Source organism: Solanum stenotomum, chromosome 11 (genome assembly GCF_019186545.1).
Source record: "Solanum stenotomum isolate F172 chromosome 11, ASM1918654v1, whole genome shotgun sequence".
In the NCBI taxonomy this organism is placed as follows: domain Eukaryota; kingdom Viridiplantae; phylum Streptophyta; class Magnoliopsida; order Solanales; family Solanaceae; genus Solanum; species Solanum stenotomum.
In genome coordinates, this window is record NC_064292.1 from 52,084,828 (window position 1) to 52,096,981 (window position 12,154).

The 12,154-nt window shown below is 30.4% G+C and overlaps 1 protein-coding gene across 1 annotated transcript; it reads right to left on the minus strand.

Annotated features, from left to right (window-relative positions):
• Nucleotides 1–2,394: 2,394 nt before the first annotated feature.
• Nucleotides 2,395–7,882, minus strand: LOC125844003 (NAC domain containing protein 52-like). The gene is made up of 5 exons (XM_049523220.1): nucleotides 7,530–7,882; nucleotides 7,060–7,297; nucleotides 5,332–5,609; nucleotides 5,053–5,238; nucleotides 2,395–3,138 (listed from the first exon to the last, which is right to left on the minus strand). The coding sequence occupies exons 2-5, from the start codon at nucleotides 7,286–7,288 to the stop codon at nucleotides 2,629–2,631; spliced, it is 1,203 nt and encodes a 400-aa protein (XP_049379177.1). The 5' UTR covers nucleotides 7,289–7,297; nucleotides 7,530–7,882; the 3' UTR covers nucleotides 2,395–2,628.
• Between the last annotated feature and the right edge of the window lie 4,272 nt (nucleotides 7,883–12,154).

Here is a 12,154-nt window from a genome sequence, read left to right on the forward strand (position 1 = left end):
GCCTAATTCTTAGTCTTTCTTGAAATTCTGAAAAATAATATTTCGCAAATGTGGTATTGTTCATTCTAGTGTTGGACCTGAAAGGTAATATTTGATAGAAATTATGGTGGTGTTCGTTGTGGTATAAAATTACTAGCTGAATTTTTTTTTATAAAACTATTAACAAACGTGCATTATATGATATAAATTATGGTATAAAAGTTGGTATTCAANACACCCTTACAAACAATGATCCTACTAATGGTGCAAGTAGTTAATGCTCAGGTTTACCACTTTAAGGCTACAAGTAAGGGTGTGCATCGGTCAGTTTGGTTCGATTTTATGTATTATTGGTTTAATTTATCGGTTTTTGATTTTTAAATATGCTAAATCAGTAACAAACCAATAAGATATTCTTTATCGGTTTTCGATTTATCAATTTTGGTCATTAACGGTTTGCTTTTTGATTTACCCAATAAGAAAGTGTTCATAAATAAATATATGATTTCTCATTTCTATAACAATTTGGCGCGATACAGTGAGACAAACAAATCAGCTGCAAATGTTTTTATATAGTTAAACAAGAAATATAATGAGAAATTGCATCAATAAGAATAGATGTAGTACTAAAGTTGCAATTACATGTTACAACCAAAACATAATATGAAATTTCTAATGTGAAGTAGAAGTACTGTGACGTGTGAAGTGTGTAAACCGTAGTGTAGAGTACTGATATAGTGTCTAGTTATATTAAATTATTAATATTTAAAATTTATGAAGGGTGTAGTAGTAAATTTTAATCGTCTTAATGGGTTATCGGTTTACCCAATAACCCAATACTAAAAACCAATACTAAACCGATAACCCAATAATTTTCTTTTATAAAATCATTAAAAACCAGTTAACCTAATAACAATGATCCAATAACATTTTTTCGATTTGTTTTATTGATCGATTTGATTTTTGCACACTCCTAGATACAAGTTCGAGTCAAGTAAATTTTAACTAAATCAATAGTATAAGTCGAAATTGTGTATCATCTTGCTTTGCGCTAGAGATTGTTACTATTCAAAGCAGTATAACACTCGAAAATTCACAATCGATTTTGCCATAGGTTACTATTCAAAGCAGGGTGATACCCAGAAATTTAAAATTTTAAATCCGTCTTTGCTTCAAATATTGTTATCAGCTAAATAAAACCATTTACATGTGCTCCACCTAAAAATTGAACAAAGTGTCATGATATTTTTCAAATAGTGAAGTTGAGTCATGAGACCCTTGTTGTGAATTTGCTCTTCCTATTGATTTCTCCATCGACTCACACCCCTTACAAATATTGGAAACTTATGTCTTCACAAGGGGATGAATAATGATTGTGTAATTATTAACTAATTATAGTTATTTTTTAAGCAATTTATTAATTTTTGTATTGTTTTGATTTTATTGTTTCTGCCCTTTTTTATAGATAAAACTTGTTTATTCTTAATACTCTAGTATTTTTCATTGTCAAATTTTTTTGGACAAATTACTTAAGTACACAACATTATTTTACCTATTCTCAATATTTCCCTACTCTTTTACTAAAATACAAAAATCCCTTATTTTCCCCCAATTCAACTTAACCGGATACTTTATTAGTTTAAGTATCCGCGCTGCTATATTATGCATCCGCCCGTTAATTTAAGTATCCGCCCGTTATTAATTAAAGTATCCGTGCCAACAACTTAATAATTTAAGTATCCGCCCTTTATTAATTAAAATATTCGCGCTGCTATATTATGTATCCGAAAGACACTAAAAAAGGGATTTTTGGTAATTAATGAAAGAGTAGGGATAGGAAGTAATTTCCTTCTTATACTATGTGATTTGCCTAATTTTTACTTATAATAATTATAAATACATGATTGTTGTGTATTTTATGTTAAGGTAAAAATAATAAAAACAACTTGCAGCTTCTCCAGTTTTTGCTCACTCTCTATTATCTTGTTCTAACATGTATTAAGATTAAATGTTAATTATTATAAATATATATTGAATTTTGCATATATATTTAACATAATTGATAATAATAATAATAATAATAATAATAATAATAATAATATATATTTAGTCAAATTTCTCGATGCACGTAACAATGTGATTATTGACACCTCTGATTGTGTGACCTTGCAGAAATAAACTACTGACCGTGCATAATACTTTGCTTAGCTTGTTAATAAACATAGGAAAATCCTTTCAAGAAAATAGTTTTTCAAACTTCTAAAGTGAAAGTGAAATTTCTTTCGAAGAAACTCGAAAAAAATTTAGGTGCATATAAACTAAACACCTTTGAGTGAAAGTGAAAGTGAAATTTCTTCTGAAGAAACTCAAAAAAAAATTTAGAAACTGAAAATACTATACTATTTAAGCTAGATATTGCAACTGAAGGCGCTCAACTTTATTTAAACTAGTTAAACAGACAACATTATGTCGATAGCTAAGGGTGCATAAGTACAAGTTTATAGCAAAACTACGTAAATAAAGTTATTACATAGCCAGCCATTTTCATTTTTCTCTAACAGTTTTAAGAATGGAGGACTCCGATACAACGGAGCCCTCTGCTCGGCCAACAGCTGCAAAACTAGAACTACATGGAGTTGTTGTTACCAGCTAACCTCCTCGAACGAGTCTCCTCAAGTCCTCGTTCTCCTTGTTCAAGAGATCGAGACGTGATTGAAGAATGTTGATCATAGCTTGAGCTCTCATCACTTCAATCTTCGCAGTCTCCCTTTCCATCGAGACATTTAGTATCTCATTCTCTAAATTGCTAATGAACTTCAAGTAACCTGGAGGAACAGATTTTTCAAGATTGGAAGAGTCAAAATTAAGGGAGTTAGAAGGTTGAGCTTCTTTTGGTTCAAGGGGATCTAATAAGGGGAATGTTAAGAGAGTAGGGGAGTAATTTGTCGTCATCGTCTTTGTTGGTGGATCCTGTTGGCTAGTGGTTGAATCTTCAGAACCATTTGCATGGCTAGAGCTAGGATCATCATGCTTCGATCTTTTGCTTTGAGCTAAAGAGAGTAGTTCGAGATCCTCAGACCTTTCCCTCTTGCAAACAAATGAAAGAGGTCGAGGCTCAAGCAGGTTCTCACTTTGGCAAGGAGCCTTCCCATGCACATCCTGCTTTGAACATCCAACCGTTAGCGCCAAGGAAAGAATTACCAAGAACATACTAAAGCATACCCAAGCATCAAGTTACGCATAAGATCACAATATTCAACATGCTTGCACACGGTTTTGCATGTTATGTCAATTAACACGAGCTCTAACGAATAAATTCAATAACAAAGCACAATTCCATCCATATTAGGAAACTAATGCATTATAGTTTTGCAAGTTGAAGTTCGTTTCCTGGGGTTAGTAATGAGTGTCCAGATAAAACACTTGAGGATGAAAATATAAACGATTTGTGGCAACGTTTGATCAATTTAAAAGATAAGGGATCATGAATGTAATTAGAAGCCTAGCTATTCATCTGGCCTACTCAAAAAAAATGAATGAGGTCATTAAAATTGATGCAAGCTTTCCAAAGTCTCCCGTACGATTATCTGGAAAGGGAATGCTACCTAAGGGAGGTTCAAATAAGGTATTCATCTACTAGAATTATTCTCTAATAAGAGGGGGAGAAAAGTAAACAAAGCATAAAAAAGGCAGTGTATCACATGTTCTCAACAAATAATTTATTATCTAGTAATCTAATGTAAGCGAGTGTATCACACGTTCACGACTCAATTGGTAGATCTAGTGTAACCTTGACAAAGAGGCAGTAAAAGCTTCTCCTTAAGGTAGGGCATCGAAAACTAGGAATTGGCTAGCTCTACTCCGCAAGTACACATATTATTACCTATGTGATAACTGCACTTGCCTGTGAAAAAATAATCTGGAAAAACTAATTGTGATCGTCACATAATCTGAAAGAGATAAATCTGCAGTTTCAGTTATTCTTATTAAGAAGTTTTGACTATATGACATGCGACAAAATGAGAAATCAATCCATCTAATTCTAGACTGATTAGAGCTACGCCTACACAGTTTGCTCCACCTCGGGCCACAACACTTCAAGCCTTTATCTAGGTTTGGTGTCTAGCTTAATGCATGAAATGGGCAGGCCAGTAGATTGACGAAAGCTCGACTTTAAAGGGCAAACTTATACTTGGAGACAGAGAAGCGGAGAGACTGAATATTAGTCCCTTGCTAGAAAGTTGAGGACATATATAGGATATCTGATCCAATGAGATATCCCTGACACACCATTATGTGGGAGCCAATCCAAAAGGATATTAGATAGAAAACTGAGTTTGTGCCTCTCACCGGACAAAAGTGAGCTAAAATGAAACCTCGGAAACACTAGTTTTCTTCACGCTCTACTTGGAGCAACAAAAAATTATGACACAATACTGAACATAATCTAATGGAGAAACTATCGCGTTCTAACAGAAACCACGGTTTCTGAAGAATAGTAATACAAGGACAATCAAGAGAAAATAAAACGTGGGAGATGTTCTTGCAATTAAAAGCTAAAAGGGTTTAGGTTTCCAAGGAAGAGCCAACCGCGTTCAAACAGAAACCGGTGCTCCTGAAGAACAGTAATACAAAGAGAACCAAGAGAAATTAAAACGTGGCAGATGTTCTTGCAATTAAAAACTAAAAGGCTTTAGGTTTCTAAAGAATAATCATACTAGGAGAAAACGACAAATGAAAAAAAGAAAAAAAAAACTGCCTCTACATGTAACGACTCACAATTAAAAGCCAAAAGGGTTTGAGTTTCCAAAAAGCAACCGCACGAGGAGAAAGAAGAAAACCTAAAAGAACAACAAATATTCTTGCAATTAAAACACCGATCTACATGTAACGACAATAGCATTCATATTTTCTTGTAATAGTAAGTGGTATCTATCCGCATTAATACCAGCGGCAAAAAGGGCGGAAGTTGTATTTATCCGGATTAATAGTAGCGGCGCAAAGAGCAGAAATAGGCAATATTTGGATTTAATGCAACAAATCAAGTACATAGAAGATCACAAGAATACGAACCTGGTCAAACTCATTTCCCTCAACTCGTGCTTCATCACCATTGGCCACGTCATCCTCGGTCTCTCCTCCAGGAACCATGAGAGTTGTGTCGTCATTCCATTCCTCCTCGATAAATGGTGCATATCTGTCGCCATTAGGAGGCCCTAATCCACTTTTTTGGAAGATTCGACAGAGTACAAAAGCATCCTATTTCCTCGCAAACAAACAGAACACATTAATTCAAAACTTCAATCGGAAGTAGGTTTACAATCCATACATTTTCCAATATCAAATTCGCACCTGCACAACTCCAGCTGCCTCCAATTCTTCATCGGCAAGTCTGTACTCATGCATTACCCAGTTAGTTCTCTTTCCATCAGGAGCTCGACCATTATGGAAAACAAGCGTTTTCTTCATTCCAATGGTCTCAGACTTGTGGCGAACAGGACGATCCTTTCCAGTAGCTTTCCAGTAGCCCTGTCCAGTGGCTCTATTAAGTCTAGATCCATTCCCATACTTCCTATCTACAGGGCTGAAAAAATACCACTCTAAATCTCTGGTCTTCAGAGATGAATAATCTGTACAAGAAAGACCAAAAGTTAATTCATCAAAACTAATGATTACAAAGTTCAAGAGAAGAATGTGTCTTATCACACAAGAAATTGATAACACATCCAAACAAAAACTGCACAAAGTTACAAATAAAAAATGCATTTCTTATGTAGCAGCGTTACACCAGGTTTTGCATGAACATTGGAATTTTCTCTGAAGTCTTTAAACTGATAATAGTATAAACCTTGTCCATACATCAGCTTATTAGAGTGCTAAAAGACCTTAAATTACGTATCACCAATTCCTTCTGACCCTTCTTCTTTAAAAACAACGAAAAAGAAAGACGTGTATCTATATACTAAAAACTCAATCTTTAAGGCAAATCAACCTTAAAGATACAATTTTCATATTTAAAAAAATCCATTAAAACTCCAAGCTCCATTTTTCTTTGCAATCAATTGAAATTAAACACATCCCTCAAACAAATCTTTATAATAAATCAACCTTAAAGATACATTTTTCTTACTTGCAAAAAAGAATACCATTAGAACTCAAAAAAAGATTTGTATCCATTTGCTAAAAAATCTATATTTATGGTAAATCAACCTTAAAGATGCATTTTTCTTATTAAAAAAATCCATTAGAACTCCAAGCTCCATTTTTTCCAATCAATTGAAATCAACACATCCCTCAAACAAATCTTTATGATAAATCAACCTTAAAGATACATTTTTCTTACTTGCAAAAAAAATTCCATTAGAACTCCAAATATTTGTAACCATGTACTAAAAATTCAATCTTTATGGTAAATCAACCTTAAAAGATACATTTTTCTTACTAACACCAAAAAAAACTTTAAAACTCGAAGCTCCTTTTTCGCAATCAATTGAAATTCACTCATCCCTTAAACAAATCTTCATGATAAATCAAATACATTTTTCTTACTAGCAAAAAAAATTCCATTAAAACACCAAAGATTGTAACCATATACTAAAAATTCAATCTTTTTGGTAAATCAACCTTAAAAAGATACATTTTTCTTACTTGCCACCAAACAAAACTTTAAAACTCGAAGCTCCTTTTTTGCAATCAATTGAAAAAATTCACTGATCCCTTAAACAAATCTATATGATAAATCAACCTACAAGATACATTTTTCTTACTTTGCAAAAAAATAAAAAACTTTTAAAACTCTTGAGCTCCATTTCTTTGCAATCAATTGAAATTAACTCATCCCTCAAAAACACACAGATAAATGATAAAATCATAAAATGTAGTAAAATTTACAAAACTAAACAATTCATCAAAAATCCACAAAATCAAAAAACATATAACATGAACAAAAAAATCAAACAATAAAACCACATGCAAACCTGCAGATATAATCACAAAAAAAGTGAAAATTCATATCAGCTGCCCAAAAAAAAATATATATATAACACAAAAAATGATAAAAATTCACAAAGATTAACAAACCTCTAAGGTCCCATGGCTCAGATTTGTAAACATCAATTTCAGAAACAGCCTCAATCCGAAACGGTTTCCCACAAGCCTTCCTCCTTAAATAGTACCTCACTAATTCCTCATCTGTCGGATGAAACCTGAATCCCGGTGCTAAAGAAGTCGCCGGAGCTGCCACTGCTCTCCTCGGCGTCACCGGCCCCACCGGCGCCGGTGCTAGAACAAGTGCACCCTCTTGCTCCATTTCCGGGGCCTTAAAAAAAATCAAAACATAACCAAAACAGTGTCAATTGTTTAAAAAACTAAAAATCATACATACANCACCGGCCCCACCGGCGCCGGTGCTAGAACAAGTGCACCCTCTTGCTCCATTTCCGGGGCCTAAAAAAATTTCAAAAAAAATCAAAACATAGCCAAAAACAGTGTTTATTGTTTAAAAAACTAAAAAGCATACATATAGAATAAAGAAAACAACCAAAGCTCACCAAAAAAACAAGAAAATGAAAATCAGGATTCCTTTCAAGAAACCCACCAGAGAAACAACAGATACATACAAAACAAACAGAGAGAAGTATAAAAGGGGGAAAAGGGTGTTAGGTTTGAGAAGATTAGAAGTGAAGCAAAGCTTTAAAAAGGAGAAGAAGGGGTGGAGTGGGGTGGGGATGTGGGTTGGGGGGTGGGGTGGGGTGTTGATGATAACTTGGATAATAGTGAAAAAGAAATGAAGTAAGCTAAGAAGGGCTATTGCCCATCGGTTAAGCAAGGGAAGATAGGAATGGATGCTTGCTTGACACGGAAATCGAAAATCCAAGAAAAAGCCATTGAAATGGGGAGTTTGGGGCGGGGGGCGGGGGGGGGGGGGGGGGGGCTAAACACAAAAAAGCAAAGATAAATGACTTATAGGCAACTTATTGTGTGACCAGATGCTTAGCTGTTTTGTTTTTTTTTTTTACTTTTTTTTTTAATATATGAATGAGATTGTAACTGAATATGGACTATGAAGTCGTCTTTGTTAGAAATATTTTATTTTTAATATAAAAAATTTAGTGTAAATTTAAATTTAATCAGACTTAAATATGAATATCAAATATTGAATGAAAAATTAAAATATATATATAAATAATAATCCATTCTTTTTTTATAATCAATAACAAAAAAAAAGATTATTTTTGAATTTATTTTATTTGATTAGAGTATAAAGATTGAATTAATTAATGTTTGATGTGAGTTTGGATGTAGTTTACATGTTTTAAAACTATATAAAAAGTAATATAAGTCATAATAGTTAATAATTTAAAATATTATTAGAAATTTAGGAGCTATATAAAAAGTATTACTATAAGTTATACTTGAAATATATAATAAGTCATAATAGTTAACAATTTAGAATATTTGAAAAGCTATGATCGAAGCAAGTAGCTTTTGATTGTCTAGATAGTAATTAAAAAACAAATTGAAATGGACAGAGTAATAACTTTTCTATATTAAGTGATATTTAAAGTTTTAAATGTACGTTACACTAAAAAGTTATGATCAAAGAAAATATTATTTGACTGTCTAAATAGTAATTAAAAAAAAAACAAATTAAAATGAAGAGAGTCATATTTTTTAGGTTGACTAATAATTTAACTTTTTAGATTGATGCTATTAATGAGATGATTAATATTTATGACTTGTTTTATATTATAAATTTTTTTTAAAAAAAATTGTGTCTAGTTAACCATTATATATCATATAGATTGGAACGGAAGGATTAGATTGATGCTATTAATGGGATTATTAATATTTATGACTTTGTTTTATATTATAAGTTTTTTTTAAAAAAAAAAACTTTTCCGTGTCTAGTTAACCATTATGATCAAAGCATGTAGCTTTTAATTGTCTAGATAGTAACTAAAAAAACAAATTGAAATGGAGGGAGTAACAATTTTTCTATATTAAGTAATAATTAAAGTTTTAAATGTACGTTACACTTAAAAAGTTATGATCAAAGAAAATATCATTTGACTGTCTAAATAGTAATTAAGAAAAAAATAAATTAAAAAGTAACATTTTTTATATTGACTAATAATTTAACTTTTAGATTGATTCTATTAATGAGATGATTAATATTTATGACTTGTTTTATATTATAAGTTTTTTTAAAAAAATAACTTAGTTTCGTGTCTAGTTAACCATTATCATTTAGATTGTAAGTATTTTTATTTTCATTTTTAATCTTTTTTTGTAGTTCTTGAGATACTCTTTTTTCAAAATAAATTTCTTAACTAGCACTCCGAATTCTATTTTTGTTGCTTATCATTCTCCTAATAAAGATATAATGTAGTTGTGTTTAAAGTGATATTTTTCAACACGAATTTTGATTAGTTGAGTGCTAAAGAAAGTATAAAATATCTTGTGAAAAATCAAAAGAACATCTCACTTAGTTAACACTTATAATCGAAACATATTGAAGACAAATTATATTTGAATTTATATCAAATATTAATTAATTTATTCTGAATCAAGTCAAATAAATTGAAACAAATAAAATACGAGTAATTATTAAACTATAAATATGTTAACCTTATCATACTCTATTTATCATAAAAATGACTAATTAAGTAAATATAAAATATATGAGAAGAAATGAAATAAATAAAAGAAGTGAAGTTCTTCACGTTAACTTCACTTTTTATTTTGTTTTGTGTCTGTTTTTCTTCTTCTATTTTTGTTTTTTTTTTTGTTTACTTTTGGAAGAAGGCTCTAGGTGGTTTCACAAAATGACATTTTTCAAAAGCCTTTTTAGTTGGGAGAGGGACAGTTTAAGCTATTTTATTTCCTACTATATGTTAAAAGAGTTTGGTTGGGGATTTTTAGGTTTTAAAGATTAATTGTGTGTGGTTTGGAAGTAAAATGTTTATCTACCATTGCACAATTATAATAAATACGATATAGAGAACCAGAACTTAAAAAGATGAAATACGTCATTTTTTTTTAAAAACATTTATATGTCATATCAAATCATCAAGAAAGTAATACTGAAAGTAGAATTGTTCTAAATTCATTGAAAACAGATTAATGATCTTTCAAGTAAAGATGCAAATTGTATTATTATTTTCAAGGATAGAAAACTAAAAAAACATTACGTGATTTCGAAATCATAACCCTATTTATACATATATGCACATAGTTTCTGTATTTCTAATTTAACAATTATCTTTAAATTAGAAACTAATATATAAAAGACGTCGTCCTTTAGATTCATTTAATTTTAAACCTTACTATTGTTCTGAATCAACCTTTTTAAGATAGCAATGATTACCAATAACATACCTAATGTATTATAATTACACAATATATATAAAGCCCATAAATTCCAACATATCTTTCATATACATTGGAATATCTTTTATAGACATGTATCATTTTATATATAATTACAATTAAAAAGCATTTTCACCTGTTTTAATTATTAAAATTATGTATAAGTATTTGCGTGTTAGAACTGTCTAGGTTTCTTGAGAATGGCACCAAGCTCTTATTATTTTCCCTTTCCATGGATTCCTTTTCTAACAAAAAGTTATGTTATTAGGAATGATTTATTAGAGTTGGAACATAAAAGTTATATAACTTCATAAATATTAATTCATTTAATGCATGGCTATGTGGATTGAGTATCTTCATTCAAGCGATGGTACAGAACAAAACAAAGTTAAAGTTTACGAGGTAGGAAAAAGGGTCGAGTCAATTAGGCGTGACGATCTGCATAAACAAAACAAAATCAAAATTTAGCTGAAAAAAATCAAAGCTATAGATATCATGACCAATCATCATCGATAAAAAAGACTCTTTCTAAATCACTTTGCATCAATAGGACCTTCAAACATATGAAATACACCGAAATTGATAATAACATACTACTAGAAAATAACTCCTTCAGAAAAACAAACTTATGCCAGTTCTTTTTTCTCTAAAGAAGTCCCGTTGCAACCATTAGTCACTAAACCCTAAAAAAAAACTTTGCTCTAGAAATTAAGTAGAAAATTGGGAGGTGTTTAGGCTATCAATTTTTTTAAAAAAAAGTACACAATGGGACAAAGTTTTAAAATTATTTAGAATTAAACAGAAAATATTATACTATATAACAAAAAAATTATAAGTTGCTTCAAATTCTTCTCTTTTCTTTCAAGTCAATTTCTACCTCATAAAAGATAAAGTAAAGATAAAGATAAAATCTTCTTATATTCTATTTTTCAAGACCCTACATATAAAATTTACATAGGATATTTATTGTAATTTTATAGGTATGATTTTTGAAGCAACACAATACAATCATTACCCACCTAGATAAAGTTGATTGATTGTATATGATTTGCATGGCAAGTTATTAAAATGTATATAATAAAAATAATCATTTCAACTATACTTTTTTTCTTTTTGTGGTTAATATTATCCTTCATTAATTTAATAAATACTCCACAGAGTACTATATACAGGCTTTCATTATGACAATTATTTTTTTTCTTTTGAAGGAATGACATGTTTTGTCAATTTTGACAAGTTATTCTAAAGCTTTAAAAAGTTAACCAAGTATTATTCAACAAATAGAAAAAGAAAGAAAAAAATAAAATTATTTACCAGAAGAAGACAATTCAAATAAAAAATTTTAAAATAAATAGTTTAGAGGGCCCAATTCAGTTCATAATCATGTGAGAAATACGGCCATAATTAATTGGTGCATATAGTCCATTTTAAGTCAGCTGGCATCATGATTCATTTCTACTATACTTTTTTTTTTCTACTTTTAATTTACATTTAACATTGATAAAATCTTTAAAAAAAAAATAGTTTATGGCCCCATAGAACTCATGAATTTGTCTACGAGATTATTTTAATGTATTATATGAAAGTATGTTTCAATCTATCAAGTACTTTTTCTCTTTTCGATATGTGATCTGCATTTAAGTATCATTTATATACTTTTTCAAAAGCATGATAATCTAGAAATATGTCAGTTATTCTCCTTTATACATCCTTATTAGTATGTCCTTCATTAGAAGTTGGCTGCAAATATAAATTATGGTGATCCCTCTAGAAGTCAGGATTTGTGGTAAGACAAGTTTTGCCT

What these genes read in the sequence shown, in the direction of transcription:
- LOC125844003 (XM_049523220.1), bottom strand. Translation starts at nt 7,288, where the DNA reads ATGGAGCAAGAGGGTGCACTTGTTCTAGCACCGGCGCCGGTGGGGCCG. An exon ending in TGAGCCATGGGACCTTAGAG is followed by an intron (nt 5,610 to 7,059) that starts GTTTGTTAATCT and finishes TTTCTTGTACAG; the next exon opens with ATTATTCATCTCTGAAGACC. An exon ending in AGGGAAATGAGTTTGACCAG is followed by an intron (nt 3,139 to 5,052) that starts GTTCGTATTCTT and finishes TGTTCAAAGCAG; the next exon opens with GATGTGCATGGGAAGGCTCC.